This window comes from Microcaecilia unicolor, chromosome 11, assembly GCF_901765095.1.
Source record: "Microcaecilia unicolor chromosome 11, aMicUni1.1, whole genome shotgun sequence".
NCBI lineage: Eukaryota > Metazoa > Chordata > Amphibia > Gymnophiona > Siphonopidae > Microcaecilia > Microcaecilia unicolor.
In genome coordinates, this window is record NC_044041.1 from 42061031 (window position 1) to 42085913 (window position 24883).

General features: G+C 43.0%; 1 protein-coding gene across 1 annotated transcript in view; it reads right to left on the minus strand.

Moving 5' to 3' along the window:
• The window catches only part of LOC115479673 (nuclear receptor corepressor 2-like), a 667653-nt gene that overhangs the window by 246759 nt on the left and 396011 nt on the right, over window positions 1-24883 (minus strand). Inside the window, exons 12-13 of the mRNA XM_030217748.1 lie at window positions 20220-20398; window positions 152-206 (exon numbers count right to left, since the gene is read on the minus strand). Coding sequence (XP_030073608.1) covers window positions 152-206; window positions 20220-20398 — 234 coding nt within the window. The remainder of the gene's footprint in view (window positions 1-151; window positions 207-20219; window positions 20399-24883) is intronic.

A 24883-nucleotide genomic window follows, 5' to 3' on the forward strand; every position in this document is an offset into this window, starting at 1 on the left:
CCCGCCTAGCTCAGGTTGGGAGCCATGTGTTGTAAAACTGGAAGCAGCCAGTCTGATCAAACCTGGTGTGCCCATGTATGCTTAAACCAGCTTCTGCTCCAGTCCCTGTAGAAATAGATGACAATAAAAACAACAGAGAGGGCAGACTCACCTTCCTATCCAAAAATGAAGCGATTAAGCCAAAGTTCTTTGGGTGTTGTATGAACCTACAAAGCCAAGAAACAAAAGGTATCAGAAGAGGTCTTTGATTTCTGCACCAGCCACATTAACTCTGTCCTTAACCAGGGCAACACAGTCCAGGACAGGGTTTGATTTTTCTCAGTAACTTATGGGAGATGATGCTGGATGCTTACAGGGAATTACAAATATAAAGGACTCATAAAATCAATTTGCAATGTCGAAAAGAGAAGGGGAAGGTGTGGCTTTATGGTTAGAGCAGTATTTATTTACTTATTTAGATTTTGCTCACCCCTTTTTCAGTAGTAGCTCAAGGTGAGTTACATTCAGGTACTCTGGATATGTCTCTGTCCCAGGAGGGCTCACAATCTAAGTTTCTACCTGAGGCAATGGAGGGTTAAGTGACTTGCCCTAGATCACAAGGAGCAGCAGCGGGATTTGAACTGGCCACCTGGCCACCTCTGGACTGCAAGACCGGTGCTCTTACCACTAGGCCATTCCTCCACTCCACTCAGCTCAGTAGGCTGAGAATCAGGGAAGCAAACCCTACTTGATGTTCCTTGTGATCTCCAGCAAGTCATTTAGGAGCCCTTTCAATAAAGGATGTTAAGCCCTTAATGAACATTTAGCACACAAAAATAGGGTACCACACAAACACGTTAAAACATTCTGTGGTGTTTTCCATGTTTCTATGAGTTAAGGATTTTCTTGCAATTCTTTTCTGAGGGGATGGCATGGCCTGATTAGCACATGCTAACTGGATAACACAGAGTTAATGTGGGAGCACTTAGCGCCTCCTAAATAGGAGGCAGTGCTTGCTCCCACCTTACATTTTCACAGGTTCCATATGCTAATGGGAACATTAGCACCCAACCTGCAAAACAGAAAAAGGACACACCCTAAAAACTGTTGCATTAAATGTGGACTTAGTGCATGGGAAAATCCCATGTTATAGCATGTTAAACCCAGAGTTTAACACCATTTAGTAAAGAGGTCCCCTAACCACTGTTCCCTCTAAGCTGAACAGGAGTCCTCCATATATAGTCCTGCCAGTGGGTGGTGCTGTTTCACATTTTCAATAATGAGGGACAGGTAAGCTCAGAAGGACTTCACAGAACCTGCCTATGCCTAGTGATTGAAAGCACAATATTGAAGCACCACCCCCCACTGGCAGCAGTGCAGTTGGAGGACTCCCACTCAGCTTAGAGGGAAAAGTTCCCCTAACCCTTCATTGCCTCAGGTACAGACAGATTGTAAGTCCTCCAGTGTCAGGGAAATATACCTAGTGTACCTGAATGTAACTCACCTTGAAATAGTACTGAAAAGGCCTCTAACTAAATCCAAAATCCCCTTTTAGAGGGATTCTCTTTTGTGGATGAAAATAGTTGGATGCATCAGAGAAATGTAAGGATAGGTTTCAAGACTCTAAGAATATCTCTGGCACCCTAAAAAGCTGCACTCACCGACAAACAAACTGTGGATAGAATATAAATATTATTTCTTGGAAGTGCAAAAAAAGGAGGAAAAGTCCTCAGAAATCATCTGTGGATGTGAACAAGTTTTCTGCTTCCCAATGTCTCAAAAGACCAAAATTTCTAATCATTGGCCATAAACCTCTCACACAATAGTGCAAAACTAACTATAAACGTATAGACACCCCTACAACAGAGTCTTTGCTCAGTGGAATTACAGTCTAGTGAAGACAGACATGGAACACAGAAGGTTTTCGAAAATATATTATGTACAGGGCCGCCAAGATGGGCCTGGGAGAAATAATCTTCAGGGTCCCACCGCTGCCATCCACCCCCTCCCACAGCAGCAAATGAGAGTGCTCTTCTGGTTATAGGTCCTTCTTCCTGCCATGTCCTGCCTCCTGTAAAGTAACTTCCTGTTTCTGCATAGGTAGGACGCGGCAGGAAGAAGGACCTGTGGCCGGCAGAGCAGTCTCTTTTGATCGCCAGCACCAGGCCCTCCATGGAGGCCGGGCCCAGGGAATCTTGCCCCCCCCCCCCCCCCCCCCGTTCCCCCCTCTCAGCGGCCCTGTGTATGCATTCCTGTGATTTATTCTAAGGCAGATGGTGCAAAGCAAGCAACTATTTTACCTTTTTCACACTAAACTTAGCCAGTGCAAAATACTGTCACAAAACTGTGAACGGTTTGTTCATTTCAGTCCAGCTATTCTAAGCAGGCAGTTATTACAGCATTATGGATGACCTTTCACTACTTCTTTAAAAGATTTCAGATGATACTGCAGCTTGACTCTTTATCGAGCTGAGCTATTGAAGGACCCCTTTTAACTCCTGCTATAAATGGAAAAAAACAGCTGGAATCTACATTTATACGTCTGTCAGATGAAAAGCCAGCTTCCTCTTTAAAATGGACGCCCCGGGGGCCCAATACATCCTACAGATAAATGGCAAATCACATCATTAACATGATATCAACAGACCACTGCTCTGTTCTTTTTTAGGGGAAATACATTCCTCTCTATTCCTCGCTCAGATGTTCTCAGAAGTTTGTCACCTCTACAGCCAGCACTACTTAAGACAGATTATTTCCCCATATAGCAGGAAAAATACATTTTATGATGCAGCCAAGAGTTCAGTCAGTACACAGTCTGGTGACAGGGACCAGTGTGAGGATATTAGATGTTCTATGTGAACCTTCAGCCCTGCATGCCCTCTCCCCACTCAACCTCCACAATTACCTTTCAGTGCCCTATGCCCCCCCCCCCCTTTGATAGTTTTATAATAAACCTCAACCTTCATGATTATCCCAACATCACCCAGTCTAGAACAATCCTGTAAAAATGCATAAAATGGTGATCACACTTTTAAATGTTAAACACTTCGTGTCACATGAACACATATAATGAAGGCATTTATGCTATATAACTAACTATATGGCTATTTATCCAGGTAAATAGGCAATTTGAAAATTACCCATCTTTCCTGCAGGTAAAGGTACCCGCTGATGCTTCTTTGAGTGGTTTGGTTTGATATATTGTTTGTCTAATTGTTAAGCCAGCCCTGTATGGGGCAAAATCAAACTTGGGGTTTGTCCCCATAATCCCCCCAAAACTACGCAGTTCATTTTGTTGTAATTAATGACACCACAAATTCAACAGCATCAATTAGTGTCTGCTTTTTCCAGATAATTTTTTCATCAGAAGCAACGTCTCTGATCCCATGAACTTCTACAAACAATGAAGCTAGAATTACCCACGTGGAGGGGCATAATTGAACGAAAACATCTATCTCCATGGGCGTTTATCTCCGAGAACGGGTCCGTGAAGGGGCGGACCGAACCGTATTTTCGAAAAAAATAGACGTCCATGTTTTATTCGACAATTTGTGAGCTGGGTGTTTTTGTTTTTCAGTGATAATGGAAAATGAAAGCGCCCAGCTCAAAAACGAATAAATCCAAGGCATTTGTTCGTGGGAGGGGCCAGGATTCGTAGTGCACTGGTCCCCCTCACATGCCAGGACACCAACCAGGCACCCTAGGGGGCACTTTTACAAAAACAAAAAAAAAGGTAAAAGAGCTCCCAGGTGCATAGCACCCTTCCCTAGTGTGTTGAGCCCCCCAAATCCCCCTCAAAACCCACTGCCCACAAGTCTACACCATTACTATAGCCCTAAGGGGTGAAGGGGGGCACCTACATGTGGGTACAGTGGGTTTGGGGGGGTTGGACGACTAAGCATTAAGCAGCACAATTGTAACAGGTAGGGGGGGATGGGCCTGGGTCCACCTGCCTGAAGTCCACTGCACCCCCTAACAACTGCTCCAGGGACCTGCATACTGCTGCCAGGGAGGTGGGTATGACATTTGAGGGTGAAAATAAAAAGTTGTGAAACATCATTTTTTGTGGTGGGAGGGGATTAGTGACCACTGGGGGAGTCAGGAGAGGTCATCCCCAATTCCCTCTGGGGGTAATCTGGTCATTTAGGGCACTTTTTGGGGCCTTATTCGTGAAAAAACAGGGTCCAGGAAAAGTGCCCTAAATTCTAGATACAAATGCATACTTTTTTTCCATTATCGGCGATAGGCGCCCATCTCTCCTCGGCCAATAACCACGCCCCAGTTCCACCTTCGCCACGCCTCCGACACGGCCCCGTCAACTTTGTACGCTTCCGCGATGGAGTGCAGTTGAAAACGTCCAAAATTGGCTTTCCATTATACCGATTTATTCGTTTTTGTGAGATAAACGTCTATCTCCCGATTTGGGTCGAAATCTAGGCGTTTTTCTCTTTCAATTATAAGGTGGATAGTAAAACAATTCTGGTAGTTTTGCGAGCATTGAGAGTGAGCAATTTTCAACACCTGTTGTTTCCATGTGCTGAAATGTATTTTTTAAACCACAGAAATGACTTTCAAAATCATCATCCCAGTATACCTTTTAATATTCAATATCATTCACGCCAGAAGAATTGCTTTAGTGCATCCAGGTCTCCTAAGGGCAGAGATCAATCTGCATCATAACCCCTAATTCATGGAGTCATTCAAATTGCAGTTAATATTGTAAATCTGGCATTAACACTGCTATTTCATCACAACAGATGACTGCAAACTTACTCCTTCTAACCTCCCTACCAAAGCGGCCTAGCCTACTGCTTTTCAAGATGGAAAACCACAACCTCAGAAAAGTGCCTAAGGGTAGTGGCAAGAGAAGCATCAAAGCTAAACAAAAGCCCCTCCCATCCCTGAATCTCAGCCATGTGATTATGTTGTTGGCACTGTGCCATTCCGGCTGTTCAGTGTGGATTTATGTCGCTTGCCATAGGAGTTGTTTCATTATTGTCATTCTTTTTTTCCTGGATTAAAACTTTTAAGAAAGATTTTCTTTTAGCAGACTGTTTCAAACCAGGCCAGCTGCCAAGTGCTATAAAACGTTTCCTCTTGGGACTTGAAAATAGACTGGATCTTGTTGCGCACATGCAGTTATTGTAAAACCTCAGTAAATAGTAATCTTCACACCCTCTCTCTCTCACTCCTCCCACCCCCCCCCCCCCCCCCCCCCCCCCCCCAGAAACACAACACAGGCAGCTGGAGGCCACATCCTATACCTACAGGAAAAGCCTTTCTAATCAAAACAAAAAAAAAAACATATGATGGAATACCCTGAGAAGAGTGGGTTTTTGAGAAATCCTTAGAGTATCGATGAGCCTTTTTCAAATGAAGGAAAACTCTGGAACGAGAGGGCATAGGATGAAGTTAGGAGGAATCTAAGAAAATACTCTTTCACGGAAAGGGTGGTGAATGCGTGGATTGGCCTCCCGGTGGAGGTCGTGGAGACAAGGATTGTGTCAGAATTTAAGAAAGTGTGGGACAGGCACGTGGGATCCCTTAGGAAAAGGAAGGATTAATGGTTGCTAAGGATGGACAGACTGGATGGGCCATTTGGCCCTTATCTACCATCATATTTCTATGGCATGGAGAAGGGAGCAAGTAATTCATATTCTAATACCTTGTAGGTATTTGTAAACCAGTATGAAATCAAGACATCAAGAGGGAATGCAGGGGATGGGATTTTTTTATTTTTTTATATAGCACTTTTCCGTGGTTGCAATTAAAGCTGTTTACATATTATATACAGGTACTTATTTTGTACCTGGAGCAATGGAGGGTTAAGTGACTTGCCCAGAGTCACAAGGTGCTGCAGTGGTTCCCCTGGTTCCAAGGCTGCTGAACTAACCATTAGGCTACTCCTCCATTCCATGTGTGGTACACAAAGTAAGGCGCTGAGTAGGTCCTCGCTAAACTAGTATTCTGCAAAGGGTTCTCTGCGCAGAGCACCCTCTTCAAAGTACTAGCTCAGCACGGATCTAGCGCCTAACTTTGGCCGCGAGCACTTACTCCTGCTGAAACCTGGTATAAATACTGGTGCACTATTAATGGCAGCTGGATACGTAAATTGATCCTATTCTATAACATCGTGCCTCAAATCCGGGAATGTCCCAGACCCACCCATGCCCCTCCCGTGGGCACACTCCCTTTTGAGTTGCGCTATAAAATTTAGGCATGCATTTTATAAAATAGTTCACAGGACAGATCCACGGGTAAACCAAAATGAGTGCCAAGTACCATCAATTACTAATTGTTAACAACTCTATAACCAGTTAGTCTGCGTGCAGATCCAGTATCTGTGCCGAAAATTGGGTGACCTATATAGAATCTAGTGCCAAAATGAACCTCATAAACTGGCTGCTTTCAAGCAATGCGATAGAGGTGGTATTAAAGATGTCTGAATGATAAATCACCAGTTCTTCTTCTAACTACAGCCTTTCACCTGTCACCACAGAGGGTAGCTTTATAACAGGCACCTAGGCTCTGAAGGCACATATGTACACGTTAGGTGTAAGTGCCAGAAGGAATATATGGGGTAATTCTATAAGTAAGGCACTAACATTTACATTGACTGCATGTATAAATGATTAGAATACCAGTACACATGTATAAAAATGCAGAACAGTGTTATTCTATAAATATATATACATATCTTATATAGCACGCACCGCGTAAATTCTAGAATACTATAAGTCAATGCTTCTCAATCCAGTCCTGTGGGCACCCCCAGTCCGTCAGGTTTTCAGAATATCCACAATGAACATGAAGGAAAAAGATTTGCATGCACTGCCTCCTTGGTATGCAAATCTTTCTGATGCATATTCATTGTGGATATCCTGAAAAGCTGGGTGTGCCCCAAGGTCTGGATTGAGAAGCACTGCTGTAAGTTATACATGTAAATCCAGAATTTAGGCGCGACTACGTATGCCATTTCTATGGCTGACATAAGTGCATGCACCAAATTACATCTATGTATTGAACCAGTTACAGTAGCAGTCTATAAAGCAACCCTGGACCTCAAGGGCCACAATCCAGTTGGGTTTTTCAGGATTTCCCGAATGAATATGCATGAGATCTATCCATTTTATGCAAATAGATCTCATGCATATTCATCTGAAAACGAGCATCTACTTTACTTTATAGCAAGGGTTCTCAACCCAGTCCTTGGGACACACCTAGCCAGTCAGGTTTTCAGGATAGCCACAATGAATATGTATGAGACAGACTTGCACAGAATGGAGGTCGAGTATGCGTATTTATCTCATGCATATTCATTGTGGATGTTCTGAAAACCTGACCAGCTAGGTGTGTCCCGAGGACTGGATTGAGAACCCTTGGCTTTACAGAATAGGTGCCACATAGGCGCCCTCTAGGCACCTATATATAGGCACAGTTACAGAATTGCCCTCCTTGTGCGTAAGTGTGCATTTTTTAAAGCATTGGGCCCATTCTTTAAGTGGATGCCTCCTTTTAGTTGCTCCAATGCCACACAGTAAGAACTTATTTTATAGTGGCATCTGGGCATCCAGATTCTGTTCTAGAATGTTAATTTACCCTGGCATTGATGTGTCCTTCATTTAGATGCCCAAAGGTACACCAGCTGTAGACCTAGCATAACTGTGCCTAATTGTGGCAAGGGGCACATAGCAGGGGTTCTCAGCCCAGTCCTTGGAACACACCCAGCCAGTCAGGTTTTCAGGATACTCACAATGAATATGCATGAGATAAATCTGCATACAATGGAGGTAGGGCATGCAAATCTATCTCATACATATTCATTGTGTATATCCTGAAAACACGACTGGCAATGAGAACTCCTGATCAATAGCATTCTTTATGTTACATGTGGGAGACATCAGACCGTCAGAGGTGTAAACCCATTTAAAATTATACGAGCAAAATTGTCACCCTTAATTGACATCAACCCAATAGTGATTTTTTTCAAAAGCAAATATCTTGCCAAAAACGTAAGTATCAATTTCTCTGCATGTGTGAGTTTTCTGTTCTGTGACTATATACAGATAAATGACAGCATTGAGTTTGATTATCTGGAAGAAATTTTTAATTGTTTGCGCTATTATCTGAGAGAAACTGGTATTTACGATTTTGGCAAACATATTTACTTTTGAGAAAATTCACTACTGGTCGTGCGCTAATGTCAGTGCGCAGCACTTCCACAGAGTTAACACAGGAGACACTATCCAGTTAGTGACGCTAACCATAACACGTTAGCTAGATAATGCGGGAACACCCACTCTCTGCTCATGACGCCCTCTCCTAAAAATATTATAAAAAAATTGATAATTCACTAGTTAGTGCAAAACAGGCAAAATACCACAAAATGCTTTGTCGCATGCTAACTGGGCATTAAGGGCTTAACACCCTTTAGTAAAAGGTCCCTACATAAAGTGCTTATTGGTGACCTTTATAAGATAGGCGCAATATATATGCCTATGTGCCCAGTCCATATAGGCACATATATTGAGAGCAAAGCCAAAAAATGATTTAATTGTTAAATGTTATTTCTGTGCATTTAACCAGACTAACATAGTGAGATATATAATACTGGGATTCCAAAGGCAGCATAGTTTAAACAATCTGAAAATTGATTCATCCTGATGAAGACAAAGGGATTAAACCTTCTCATAACAAAACCTGTCTGGCTGGATGTAGGTGTCACGGTCACTTCACTCAGTTGTTCCGATTTGTAATGATTAATAACAGAACAAGTAATTTAAAAATAAGCAGCTAGCAGAAGGCTGAGTTGCATTTCATTTCTTGACATTTCAAGAGCCAGAAGATGCATTCAGGAATTCTTGGACTGCCAAATCATATCAGAGGTATGCTAGACAGATTAAGACAAAGGGCTTTGAGGGATTTTCCCTCTCAACGAAAGAATTACAACACTTGAAAGCAGATGTACCATTGACTATAACCACATAGGAAACAGTATCATTCATATTTGTTCCAGTTTTTTTGCAAACAAAAGTATAGGTTCTGTAAATTAGCCAGCATGAGACTTGGTCTGGCAACAGAACACAAGATCATACGTCACTGTTGAGAAAGTTACTCACCCCGCAGGTCGGGTGACACTCAGCCAGTCTTTTCACTTCCCTGTGTTTAACCTTTTTCTTTTTTGCTGACTTCCCATCAATCAAAGCATTTTCTCCAGTCCTTTTTTAATGCAGCATGCTACTAAATACAGTGCACGCCATTTAATTGCACGTTGGATAAGCGCATGCTCTGTTTAACTGCATGCCGTACTTCGGTCACGTTGTTGGCACCATCAATTTCTATGGGAACAAACTTTGGTTTAGCGCACCACTGATAAGTGCAAGATTTGCTTATATGCATGATTTAAGACCGCTCCTCTGCAGGAAAGACTCCACATAAGAGCATGCACGGAATATGGAAGCAGATTGACAAAGGGGCGGTAAATTTGAAATCTCATTGGTTAACTGCCACAGGCAGAATAAGCGAAAGAATGTTGTTAGAGTGTACACTGGAGTCGTCATCGTCGTCGCGCAACTGTAAGACTTTAACACTGGCTGAACGAATAGAAGTTCTTAAAAAATTAGAAAACAAAGTCAAGCATCTATTACTAAAGAATATGGTGTCAATCCCATTCAAATTTCACGTATCTTGAAGCAGTAAGATCACTACTACTACTTATTATTTCAGTAGCGCTACAAGATGTACGCAGCGCTGTACATTTGAACATGAAGAGACGGTCCCTGCTCAACAGAGTGTATAATCTAATTAGGACAGACAGGACAAATAAGAGAAAATAAGGTGGGAATGAGCTTCTAGAAGACTGGCAAAACAATACAAATCCACACAGGAAACGCAAACGGGCAGGAAAAGCTGAGGATGTAGAAGATGCTCTTCTTCGGTGGTTTTCTCAAGTCAGGAGCAGACAGTTTCCTGTCAGTGGTCCACTGCTTATGGAGAAAGCTAATCTGCTAGCTGAAAGTCTTGGACTAACTGAATTCAAAGCCACTGTTGGATAGTTGGAAAGATGGAAGGAGAGGAACAACATAAAATTCAAGAAACAGCATGGTGAAAAACAAGACGCGAATTACTTTGATGCTGAAAATTGGGTTGTTTCAGTTCTTCCTACCATCTTGAACGAGTTTGCACCTCGTGACATTTTCAATGCTGACGAAAACGGTCTCTACTGGCGAGCGATTCCTGATGGAACACTTGCATTCAAACAAGCCAAAACTACAGGAAGTAAAACGTCAAAGGACTGACTGACGATCCTCCTTTGCTGCAATATGGATGGGAGTGAGAAGTTGGAACCACTCGTCACTGGAAAGAGCAAACAGCCCTGTTGCTTCAAGAATGTTAAGCAACTTCCTGTGTCATATGAAGCTAATGCAAATTCATGGATGACTGGGGAAATTTGGAAGCACTGGCTAAAGAAGTTAGACACTAGAATGTGGGCACAAAAGCGTCAGATTTTGTTGCTTTGTGATAATTGTGCTACACACAGTGATGATGTCAGGTTGTCTAACGTCAAGGTGGTCTTCCTGCCACAAAAACTCTACCTCTCTGATCCAACCTATGGACCAGGGAATAATAGCCAATTTCAAAAAACATTATCGGGCTCTTGTGCTACATCATTTGATGAGCGTTATGGATGACCAGACTGGCAAGGATAAACGTGCTGTTGAACTGGCTCGTAATCTATCACTGTTGGATTCCCTATAGATGCACAGTCATCCACAAAGGAAAGATATTCAACATAAAGGGATCTTTCACTTGCTCATCTTCCAATGTGGTATATATCATTCAGTGTAAAAAATGTAACGAAGGATGCTATATTGGAGAAACAGGCCAGATGCTTAAGACAAGATTCAATTTACTTAGACATCACATGAACAATACTGGTGCCAGTAGGGTCCCACGCCTGTTGGTCAGCATTTTACAGGACCAGGACACTGTACCAGTGACTTCACAGTGAGAATCCTGAAAGGTAACTTTAAAACCATAAAAGAACGTAAGACCTTTGAAGTCAGAATGATTGAATATTTTAACACCCAACAGAAAGGACTTAACAAGGATCTGGGGTTCCTAGCCCATTATAAACCATAAAGCTGTATTTCTCTGTTGATCACCCCACCCCTCACCTATCCACACCCATCCTGTTAGAATATCAATGATATGCTTTGATGTCCCCATGCATACCTCCTACCCACCCCCATCCTCCCACCCTGTCAGACTGTCATAGTAATGCTTGAATGTTTTCACTTGTATACACTGTCAGCTAGCACATTTGCTTATTTCCGATCTGACGAAGAAGGGCAACCTTCGAAAGCTAATCAAGAAATGTATTAAGTTATGTCCAATAAAAAAGGTATCATCTTATTTTCTTTTCCATATTTTATTTTGTTTGATTTCTATTGATAACCTTAAGAGTGGACTAACACGGCTACCACACTCCTCTACCTATAGATGCAGAAAGAAGCCTGGAATCATATTACACAGGCAACCATTGTGAACTGCTACAAGCGGACAAGCTTTGTTACGGATGTGGAGAGGGACGAAACAGATGCAGCTGTTGCAAACGTGTCAGATGAACAGGCTATTGACATCCCAGCTGGTGTTACTGAAGAGGAGTTTCATCACTACGTAGCTGTTGGTTACGATCTACAAACAGCTGACGACAGCACTGATGTAGAGATATGCGCCTACACGCAGGCAACAACAGCTGATGATGAAACAGATGATGAAATGAGCAGCGAGGCACATGCTGACAAAATTCAACAACCTCCTGTCACTTTTGCAAGAGCACTGGAGAGTCTCAACACTGTGTGGGCCTATCTGGAGGCCACTGGATGTCAGTGCTATGACAGTTTTTACCGTCTGGCAGACATAGTCTATAGAACTCACAGACACAAGAGGGTACACAGAGGACTATGACTGATTACTTCACTGACTGATTACTTCAAGTAAGCCTAACATCAGTTAACGTCAGTTAACGGAGATGTTTATCAGATGTCAAGCTTCTTTGGGTCACAACGCTTAAAGACAAGAATATCAAGAAGACACAACTCGATACCATGGTTCAAATTAAAAAAACTCAAAACACAATCCAGGAAACTTGAACGAGCATGGAAAAAAAACAAAAGATGAACATACACTCAATGCATAGAAACAAGGACACAGAAAATACAAATACGCAATAAGACAAACCAAAAGGTCCTACTACAAAACTAAAATAGGGCCGCATTACAAAGATATGAAGAAACTATTTCAACTCATAAATAAGTTACTAGACACCACCCCTATCACCACAACCAACACAGACATCCCACCCGCAGACAAACCTGCTAACTACTTTAACGAAAAAATAATAAAATTATGCAGCACACTTCCTCAGCACAACACTGACATCAAAAACTTCTTCAATGACCTGGACCAAATCCCTGGTGGATGCCCAGCTGACCGCTTCTGGTCAACATTTACTCTCCTCACCAGTGAATCAGTCACAAAAACGACTCATAGGTTTCCAAATACCCACTGCAAACTGGATATATGTCCCAGTCATCTACTCAAATCCGCCCCTGACTGCTTCATAGCAGACCTCACATCCCACCTAAACTTCATGCTACAACAAGGTCTCTTCTCCGAGGAATATGGCAACATCCTACTCACCCCAATACCAAAAGACGCCAAGAAAAACACAAACAACCTAACCAATTACCACCCAGTTGCGTCTATACCACTAGTAGTCAAACTGATGGAGAGCTTGGTGACCAAACAGCTTACTGAATACATGGACAAGTTCTCAATACTACACAACTCACAGTCAGGGTTCCGCCCCCACCACAGTACCGAAACTGTCCTAGTCACACTTCTGGCCAAATTCAAGCAAGAAATAGCCACAGGTAAAAGTATACTTCTCCTCCAATTCGACATGTCGAGCGCATTTGACATGGTAAACCACAATATACTACTAAGACTCCTTGACCACTTTGGAATTGATGGAAACGTACTTAACTGGATAAAGGGTTTTCTAACCACCAGAACTTACCGAGTAAAATCAAACTCAAACATATCATCACCATGGAAAGCTACCTGTGGAGTACCTCAAGGATCACCATTATCACCAATACTCTTCAACATGATGATGACCCCACTGGCTAAGTCCCTATCCAACAGAGGCCTCAACCCGTTCATCTATGCAGACCACATTACAATCTACATTCCCTTCAGTCATGACTTGATAGAAATAACCAATGAAATCAATGACGGCCTGAACATCATGAACTCCTGGGCAAATTCATTCCAACTGAAACTGATCACTGAAAAAACACACTGCCTCATCCTCTCATCTCAACATAACAAGTACAAACCCACAACCATAAACATCCTAGAACACACCCTCCCTATCTCAGACAGCCTAAAAATACTCGGCGTCACAATTGACCACAACCTTACCCTTGAGAGCCAAGTAAACTCTGTAATAAAGAAAATGTTCTATTCAATGTGGAACTTAAACAAATACAACCTTTCTTCCCGAGGGAAATCTTTTGAAACCTAATACAATCAATGGTCCTAAGCCATGCAGATTACTGCTACACAATCTATGCGGAATGTAAAGAACAACTCGCAAAAAAACTCCAGACCGCCCAAAACACAGCTGCCAGGCTCATATTTAGTAAATCACGCTTCGAAAGTGCTAAACCCCTCTGAGAAAAGCTGCACTGGCTCCCAATCAAAGAACGTATCATATTCAAAATCTGCACCTTTGTCCACAAAATTATCTACAGCTTAGTCCCAGGATACATGACAGACCTCATAGATCTACCAACCAGAAACAGAATTGGATCATCACGATCATACCTAAACTTACATTACCCAAATTGCAAAGGACTTAAATACAAAACAACTTACACATCCAGCTTCCCGTACGTAAGCGCACAACTACGGAATGGACTCCCAAAAGCTGTAAAAACAATCCATGACCATCTAAATTTCAGAAAATCAGTAAAAACCAACCTCTTCAAAAAGGCTTACCCCACCGATCCAATGTAAATCCCCACACCCAGCAACACAGCACAACTAATGATCGTACAGGACAATATACAATCTTCATTCCCTTCGACCTTCACGGTTGCCTGACACACACCTACCTCATTTGACCACAATACAATCTTGTATTTGTTTTCAACCGACTGGCGAACACCTTTACGGTACTATGTAAGCCACATTGAGCCTGCAAATAGGTGGGAAAATGTGGGGTACAAATGCAACAAATAAATAAATAAAAATAAATTAATTGCACGCTCCGGTTAACTGCATGTATTTCTTTGGTCCCAGACCCTTGCACCAGGGGCGTATCTGCTATGGGGCCACAGGGGCCTGGCCCCCGCAGATTTGCCCCTGGACCCCCTTACCAATGACACTCTCAACCCCCCTCCTCCTGCCGTCACTCCGCTATTGCACCTCACCTTCCTTTGCTGGCGGGGGACCCCAACCCCCGCCAGCCGAAGTCTCCGTCCTTCCTTCCTTCCTTTGTTTGAGATTGGTGGTTTCTGACGTCCTGCACGCACGCACGTACAACATGCAGCGTGCAGGACGTCAGAAACCACCAAACCCAAATGAAGGAAGGACGGAGACTTCAGCTGGGCGGGGGTTGGGGTCCCCCGCCAGCAAAGGGAAGTGAGGCATGACAGCAGAGTGACGGAAGGAAGGACGGAGACTTCGGTTGGCGGGCCAGCCCCCACCAGCAAAGGGAGGTGAGGCGCGACGGCGGGAGGAGGGGGGGTTTAAAGTAGTCGGGCGGGGGGGAGTGGTGGCGTCGTCGGCGTCGTCGTCGTCTTCAGCGGGGGGGGGGGGGTCAGTGCCGCCGGGGGGGGGGGCTAAAATGTGCCCCTCTCCTCGGCTCTGCCCCCCCCTACCGTTGAAGTTCAGATACGCCCCTGCCTTGCACTTAAGCGAATTGCACTGTACGTACTACTAATCCTGTTTCTACCCCTTCCACAGCTACACCATTTGTATCTTTCCAAAGCATTCTGGGCCATGGGCTGTATTAGAATGATTAATCTGTAAAACCAAATCTTCTTCTTTTTCACCAGTGAAAATAAAGCTAATTGGATTTACAAGTGCTGTGGTTCAAGATAATTTATCAATATAGCAAGTGGCCTCTAAAAATTTCACCAGCCAATGTATTTTTTTTTAAACACTGACCGTCACTGACTATATTAGGCCCCGATATAAAATCCGGGCCAAGTCTGGGCACCAGAATCAAATATCAGTGGCTCACCGGACCCCTGCAAGCCACCAGAGCTTGTGGGTCCTGACTGATATTCAGCCGGGCCTGCACAAGATTATTTATTATATGAACTCTGGCTGAATATCTGCCTGGACCCACATAACATTCAAGGGGGGTCCTCAGCCCGTCTGATCCCCCTCCCTCTCCGGTCACGATAGGCACCCAGGTCTACCTAAAATCCTTGGTGGTCCAGCGAGGGCAATGGGGGCAAGAGCAAACCCTACTCACTCCTGCCCCTAGAACTGCCCGAGTAAAATGGCTGCTGCAACCTCTACCGGTACTATCATGAGGGATCTTAGATAGGCCCAGGGGAGCCTATCGTGACTTGGATGGAGGGTCTATCCATGCCGCCTTGGCACAGGGCGAAAAAGGAGGCTGTTCTGCAGGAGGTGGGAGGGGGATTGGAAGGATGAGGAAGCCTCTAGCCTTCCCTGCTGCTACCCGGAGCTTAACCGGGCACCGGCCAATATTCAGACTAGTGGATGGTAAACTTCAACGCATAAAGTTAGGACAATCAATTTTCTGTCCTAACTTTATGTGGTTACTTAGCCAATTAGTCGACTGAATAGCGCCACTAGCCAGCTAGGTCACTGTTCTGCCCTAACTCCTCCCCTGACCTCGCTAGTTAGGGGATGGTTGATTAGAGGGAATATTTAGTGGCACTATCTGGTTAAGTGCTGCTGAAAATGACTGGTTAGCCCCAAACAAGTAATTAGGAGCCATTTCTGGTTGGTTAAATCTCTTTGAATATCGACCCCTCAGTTACTTATTGTATCATATTTGGGGGCTGCTGCTTGCACTCGCAGCCTTGTATGTAAATCAGTCTGAGGCATCTCACATCTTCCCCATACAAGGACTGCAATATGCTATCCTTAGACCAACACTAAGAAACACAGTCAAGCACATCTGTTTCCATGACAGCACAAGGGACGTCTCAAAAGTCAGAAACCCAACAGGCAGTGCAATAGCATCAAACCCAGAAGCAAACAAAATGAAAAGTTTTAAATCAATTCCACCTTGTGGAGACTGATACCTCTTTAAGGTCACCTGTGCCACTAGGCAGAAGACTTTGGGGGGGGGGGGGGGGGGGGCGGAGAGCAATGCAGCTTCCGCACAGGAGAGCACCACTTTAATGTTGCTCTAAGCACTGCACAGGGCTTTCTGCAGAGGCTGCACTCAGTTGCTGCTGTATCCTCCTCCCCTGATAGGAAGTCTCATTGAAGAGGTACTCAGCAGAACTTGAGCACAGGCCTGCAAGGAAAGCTTAGCACTGATGCTTCCTAATCATGACAAATGTACCGGACAAGGTGAAATGTGCAAAGATGGAAACTGTCCCAGTTTCATGGTCAGATCATCTTTTTCTGTATTTTAAATTATCATTACAAGGATTGGTACAGAGATTTACTCCATCTTATATTCAGACCAGCAGTCTTTGGAAGATAGATCCTTCTGTTTTACCCCCTTTATCAGGAATTTTTCCACTAAACGTTTTTGACTCATCGATAGAGGAACAGATCACCATATGGAATCGGGTACTCTTGGCACCTCCTGACAACATTGCTCCTACAAAAATATTTAAATTAAAGACGAAATATTCTCAACCATGGTATCACACAGGACTAAAATTATGTAAACGACAGGTACGCAGAGCAGAAAGATTATAGCGAAAGGGAAAGACAAAAGAACAAAAAAAATAAATGTAAACAGTGTCAGCGATATTTTATAACACAGTTAGGGATTGCAAAAACATCTTATTTTTCAAAACAAATACAAACGGCTGCAAATTCTTCTAAACAATTGTCCCATGTTATGAATCAGTTATTAAAAAAAACCGGGAATAAATACGGAGACACTATATATAGAGTCGGAAACATTAGCTAAATTTTTTACCTTAAAATGTGATAAGTTAAGAGCTCCTTTCTTAAAGGATACAGATAGGGAAGAGGTAGGTTCTCCAGCTTTGTTAGGGGTATGGCACCAATTTGAGATTCCATCTTTAACATCATTTCAAAATATGATGTCACATCTTTCACCCACTTTCTGTTCATCGGATCCGATACCATCTAGTTGGCTGAAACTTCCCTCTTTAGATTCACAAATTTATTTACATTCAATTATAACTAAAAGTCTTAAAGATGGAGTAGTTCCAAAAGCTCTCAAAGAAGCCTTGGTTAAGCCAAGTCTTATGAAATCTTCACTAGATCCGTACCTTTTGAACAATTATCGTCCAGTCTCAAATCTTCCTTTTTTAGCTAAAATATTGGAGACGACAGTGTTTGCACAGTTGTAATCATATATAGAGTCAAAAAATGTGCTACATCCAAGGAAATCAGGCTTTAGGAAAGGCCACAGTACAGAGACGGTTTTGACCTCTCTTTTAAGTGAAATATACTCTAGATTGGAACAAGGCTATATTGCACTGATTGTTTCGCGTGATCTTTCTGCGGCATTTGATCTAATAGATCATGATCTATTACTTAGTCGTTTAAAGGAAATTGGTGTCTCTGGTACCGTTCTCACTTGGTTTACATCCTTCCTCAGTAATCGTTCTTTTAAAGTTGTTCAAAATCGATCTACTTCAAACTCCCACATTATCACTTGTGGGGTACCACAAGGATTGGTTTTGTCACCTATATTATTTAATTTATATGTCAGTCCACTTTCGTTGCTTATCCAGTCCTTGGGTATCAGCTCATATTCATATGCTGATGATTTTCTTCTTATTCATTATGTGCAACCACATAATATTGATTTAACACCTATTCAAAATTGCCTTGATGAAGTAGCTAGTTGGCTAAAAAAACAGAAGTTAGTATTAAATCCAGATAAAACGATAACATCTTGGATAACAGGTCATGGATCAATAACAGCATTAATACCTACTTTATTTGGCAAGCAATTACCTACGGTACCATCTTTTAAATATTTAGGTGTTAGTCTTGACTCTGCATTATCTTTTGATGAGCAAATATCAGATGTAATAAGAAAATCTTTTTATCATTTACGGAGATTACGTTCTATTAGAAATTCATTGGATAAAGATTTCCTACATACATTAATGTATGCTTATATTATTACACGTCTAGATTATTGTAATGTCATTTATGCAGGCACCACAAAGGCAAATCTAAGACGTTTACAATTGATACAAAATACTGCAGCCCGTGTTATTTGTCGAGCAATGAAATATGACAAAATTACACCACTTTTATACCAACTTCACTGGCTTCCGATTGAAGCCAGAATAAAATTTAAGATCTACATCTTAATCTTGTTGTTAATCTTGTTGTTAATCTTGTTGTTCGCGTGAGTGTATGCACCGATACACACTCTTAGATCGCTTACAGATAACAGGTTAGTAATTCCATCATCAGTGAGGGCTAGATGGGAATCTACACGTCACTTTGGAACGGTCTCCCAAAATTATTAAGATTAGAGGACACATATACCCGTTTTCGTAAAACCCTAAAAACATATCTTTTTCAAAATACATTTGATAATGCAGGATAAAGATAAAATAAACGAGATGCTAATTCACAGTTTGAATTATTATAAATTTTTAGGTTTGGTATAATTGTTATTATTATTTGTTATTATCTTTTGTATGGTTGGTTTGCTGTGCTTTCCTATCCATTACTGGATTTCCTAGATGTTATGTTTTTTTGTGTTTTTAATGTTTCTTTTTAACATGTAAACCGTTTTGTTTTGCCAAAGCAATAAGTAACGGTATAGTAAATAAATAAACGATAAACGATTCCTTGGGCTGGCAATGTAGGGGGCGGTAACAGAAGCTAAAGGGAAGGGGAAGATGCTGGACACAAGGGAAAGGAGTAAAGAGAGATGAGATGCTGGACATGGGGGAGGTAAGGAGAAGTGAGATGCTGAAAATGGGAGGAGGGGTACAAAGAGAAGCGATGCTGGCCATCTATATGGCCGGCGCAGCAAACAGCGGTCCCGAACCGTATTATCGAAAAAGATAGCCAGCCATCTTTCATTTCGATAATACGGTTCGGGCTGGCCAAATGTCAGAGATGGCCGGCATCGGTTTTCGCTGATAATGGAAACCGATGCCGGCCATCTCAAACCCGGCCAAATCCAAGGTATTTGGTCGTGGGATGGGCCAGCATTTGTAGTGCACTGGTCCCCCTGACATGCCAGGACACCAACCGGGCACTGCAGTGGACTTCAAAAATTACTACTACTACTTATCATTTCTAAAGCGCTACTAGACGTACGCAGCACTGTACAGAGACAGTCCCTGCTCGACAGAGCTTACAATCTAATTAGGACAGACAAACAGGACAAACAAGAGATAAGGGAATATTAAAGTGAGGGTGATAAAATAAGGGTTCTGAACAAGTGAATAAGGGTTAGGAGTTAAAAGCAGCATGAAAAAGGTGGGCTTTTAGCTTAGATTTGAAGACGGACAGAGATGGAGCTTGATGTACCGGCTCAGGAAGTCTATTCCAGGCATATGGTGCAAATGTCAACTAAATGCACCACTTTGGGGCACGTAAACTGAAGTATCAATTTATAGAACTGCCCCCCCCCCCCCCCCACCCCATAGCACTTATGTGGTAATTTACAGAATAATACCTAGTGCCCGTAAGCAGTGCGTATGTCCAGGCACCAATTTATAGAATGGCCTCCCTTACGTGCACAGTTTGTAAGAAAGTGACTCCACACAGCACACTGCTGTCCATTGTAAACATGAGATGTTGCTTGGAAATTGCAACAGAAACCACACGAGACACTCGAGCAATGTAGCAGATGTAATTTCTCAACCTCTTAATGAGAACACTGAAAAAGCTGCTCAAAAACGATAATATAAGTTCTTGCACACTTTATTTCCAACCAGCAGGAAAAATGATTGGCTTCAACATGCATATGCACACATTCACGGTTAACTCACTTTTCCCGAAAGGTTTCTTTTTCCTGCTCACTCCACATGTTCATAACTTGCCGGTCCTTATACACTTTCATGGGGTCATCCATCAGGCCGTTCATATTGATGAATTTAATGCGTTGTTGCTCTGCATCGAACAGCATGGGGGGGATAACAGCCAGCTGACGCATCTGTTTCTCTAGATTCTTTCAGAAAGAGCAAAAAAGCACTTGAGTCATCAGTTGACGCAGCAAAGGAGGATTAAAGCATGCAGATGTTTCTCGGGAGAGGAGAATGTGCTGCTGAATCACAGGATTTAAAGGAAGCCTCAAGACTTTTTTTTTTTTTTTTACTGTCGGGTAATCATAAATTCATGGTGAAAGCGGGCACTGTCTTTTCATTCCCAGCAGGGGAGCAATTAATCTTCCACTTGGATATCAAGGGTTGTAAAGCACCATGAAAGTGCATGATCCAAGGCTGCAGGAAATCAAGTCAGAAGTGAGTGTTTAAGGCTTCCCCTCACAAATCAGTATTAGGGCAAAGACAGGAAAATACCAACTCAGAGTTTTAGCATCCTCACCCAACCTTAAAAAAGGGCCTTTTTAATGAAGCTGAGCTAATGTTTTGCACATAATGGAAGGGAACTCTGTAAATGGCGCTAAAAGTTAGGCAAAAAAAGACAAAGTAAGGTTGGATGAAACGTCCTCCAATCAAGACCAGAGGCAAGACTTGAAGTTCAATGGTATATACATTTTTATTAATAGCAGCAACTGTGTCCGGACTTTACATGCACGTTCTGATGCATTTATGCTGCTATTAATAAAAGTTTATTTACCATCCAGCTTCAAGTTCTTCCTCTGGACTTCATTGGAAGGCTTTTTGTCCATCCCTACTTTGTCTTTTTTTGCTTGGCTGTTGCTCACAGGGTGGTTGTCTAAAAGTTAGGCACCAGAACAAATGGGTGCTGTTAGTATTCTTTAACAACAAAATTAGGCCCCAAATCTGTCATAGAATACTAGCATTAAGTCCGCAGTTACACATCAAGATTTAGGCGCAATCATTTACACCATGTCTATGGCTCTGCATAAATGCTGGTGCCTAAAAGCAACAGATATGAGTGTAAATGCAACTCTTCTCTAAAGTGTGCTCATGAATATTTATTTATTTCCAGTATTTATATACTGCCTACACCTAAGCAGTTTACAATTTTTCTTTTTCAGGTACTTTGCGCTGTCTCTAATAGGCTCACAATCTAGTATCATATTGCACCTGGGGCAATGGAGGGCTAAGTGACTTTCCCAGGGTCACACAGAGCCGCAGAGGGAACTGAACCCGGTTCTCCAGGATCTGAAACCACTGCTCACCGTTAAGCAGTCAGAACACCCGACACGCCCATGCCCCTCCCACATTAAGCCCCCCCCCCCCCCCCGTTTACAGAATAGGGACATAAATCAGTTATGCACACAACTGCTAATTAGTGCTTGTTAATGACAATTATCACCAATTAAGTGCTGATTTAGCGCCGATTAGCTAATTATGCATGTTACTAATTCTATTCTATAATTGGACGTGCAATTGCACATCTAACTTTCAGCGCCATTTATAGAATTGGTGGGAATTAAAGCAGTCCTAAAACCTGGGGGGATTCTATATATGGCGCCTAAAAAAATGCAGTGGAAAATATTTCCGCCCAAGCGTATTCTATAAACAGCGCCTAGACTTAGGCGCAGTACATAGAATACGCTTAGTTGATGTCCTAGTGCATCCACTTACACCAATGAAAAGAAGGCGTAAATCCCACCACGCAGTTTTGGATGCAGAGGGCCATAGTCTATAACAGTGCGCATAAATTTTGGAATGCCCACAAAACGCCCATTTCCCTGCTTATAACTAAGACCCTTTTTGCCTGCGTGCATTAACATTTAGGTGCTCTGCATTACAGAATACTTAGCGATTTGTGCATGTGAATTTTAATTATCATAAATTAGTGCTCATTATTGTTTAAGTGCTGTTAACAATGCTGATTGGCTTGTTAAGCCAATTAAATTAAGCACGTTATTACAGAATACGCTTGGATTTTAGCGCGGAACATTAGATGCACTATACAGAATCCATGGGTTACTGCCTAATGTTATGTGCCAAGTGCAGACATATGGATTGGAATAATAGCACCTATGGATGTCAGAGGTGAGAATAATTGGCAATTATTTGTGTAAGCGATAGGTGCTATTCTATAAAATTACACGCCAGAGTCACTTAGCATACAACTGAAGGGGGGGGGGGTAGATGTGGGCGGAGCATGGGGGGGCTATAGGCATGTTGCCTAGCAATGCACACAATTTATAGACTATTATCATGTACACACTGCATGACGCAATTAAACATGTCAACTTGCACCAGCCATTGATTTGTCATAAACAGACGCACCAACATGGCTTCACTCTAGTATTCCACAACGGCATAGATGTGCCCTGACGCTGCTTTAGAATTGGCGCTAGGTGCTCCCCATTGTGGTGTCTACATCTTTGCGCCAAGTTACAGAATTGCCCCAAATGCGTGTGAACAGCAAAAGGGAAGGGAAGTTTCCCTTGGATTCTAGATATGGCACCCAGATTTACACACACAAATTAATTATCAATAACTTATTGAAGTTAACTGGCACCCATTAAAATTTGTGCGCGTATCTGACTGTGCGCTATTTTATAAGGCATGGCTCCTAACTCTACTAGTGCGTAACTCAAAAGGGTGATGCGGGCACGGGCGTGACAGGGGCATTCCGAAAAATTGTGCGCACACTTTGAGAATATGGACTCAGCGCACCAAACTTGGGCACCAGCATTTGCACCAGGTTTCAGCAGGCGCAAGTCTGGCGCAGGAATCAGCGCTATGCGCTATTCTATAAAGGGCATGCATCCCAATTTTTTTTTCAGTGCCCAGTTTTGAGCGCCATTTATATAACCCCCCCTGTTAAGTGCAACACCTTTGCATTAATAACTGGGCTCATACAGTTGGGGGCATTCCTAGCACTTCACGGAAGGCAGTCATGCAGTAAATGCACAGCAATAATCACTTCTACGCATTAATGACACTACTGATAATGCACCTCTGCAGTGGCGTTCCTAGGGGGGCTGACACCCGGGGCGGATTGCCGATGCGCCGCGCCCCCCCGGATGCAGCGTGGACCCCTCCGGCGAAAGGACACCCCCTCGAAGGAACCCCCCCCCGGGTGCACGCCGCTGGGGGGCGTACCGCGCACGCCTGTCCTTCGTTGTTCCATGCTTCTTCTCTGCCCCGAAACAGAAAGTAACCTGTTCCGGGGCAGAGAAGAAGCATGGAACAACGGAGGACAGGCGCGCGCGGCACCCCCCCCCCCCCCCTCCCTCCCTCCCTCCCTAGGAACACCACTGCACCTCTGAAGGTGTAGCTAAGTGCATCATGTTAACTGCTATGTTAACAGTCAACATGCAGGTCTACCTCCACGATACATGCAAGTCACACTCTCCATCCATTCCCTGTCTATACCAGTGTTTCTTAAGTCCAGCCTTGGACTACCCCTTGCCAGTCAGGTTTTCAGGATATTCACAATGAATATGCAAGAAAGAGATCTGCATATAATGGAGGCATATAATCAAGTTCATGCATATTCATTGTGGATATCCTGAAAACCTGACTGGCAAGGGGTAGTCCAGGACCGGTCTTGGGAAACACTGGTCTACACCACACCATCTAATAGGAATTCAGCATTAGCTATTTAGCATAGAAATTATGTGACTTATCAGTTAACGTGCTGCATATAAACACATACCCCCCCCCCCCCCCCAGTTCAATAAAAGTTGCCAAAAATTGTGTGCACAAATTTGGACGGTGTCCAATTTGCGTGTACAATTTAATTGAATAACGACCCAATTAGTGCCAATATTGGCCTTTTAACAAGCAATTATTGATGCCAATTGAAATCAATTAATATGTATGCGTGTAAATTTAGGCGCATAGATTTTACACACCTCCCAGAAAAGGGGACGTGGAAATGGCAGGCCATTGGGGTTTTGGAGCAGAGTGTGGGCATGGATTTGAGTTACACACGCAATTACAGAATAAGGGTTTTCCGAGCATAAATTTAGGCAGGGGCATTTGCACCATTTTCAAGTTGCCTAAGTTTTGGGGCCAGAGCAGAGGCATGATTTTCCGTTACGCACGTAAGTACAAAATACGGGTGCCACACGTGTAAATTTAGGTGCAAGCATTTGACCCATGTTTTCGCTGGTGCAAATGACGGTGCCTAAATTTACGCGTGACCTCTCCATTTAAGTGTTTAGGTCATATATAGAATCTAGCCCTAAATGCGTAGTGTACTTTAGGAAAAGGTCCCCATAAGTTTTATAATCACTTTAACCGATCTTCCCAGTGCCAATACCTTCACCTGAGCAATATTACCAGGGTCTGACATCACAAACGTGCTTCATCAGCCCATCCCATCACCATGTCCAAAATCTTGGCATATCTTAGAACAGCAATTGCTTTGCAGCCATTTTTGCCATGCTGTCCCAGTGAGACGTCTAAAAGTTCAATCTTTATTGGGAAACATCAAATGACTCGACACAGCAGCTGTGTTTCGGCGCCTACGCACCTGCCTCAGGAGTCTTAGAATGTTCCAAGGATGTTAAAAAATAAAAAACTTTCTTATATATTCC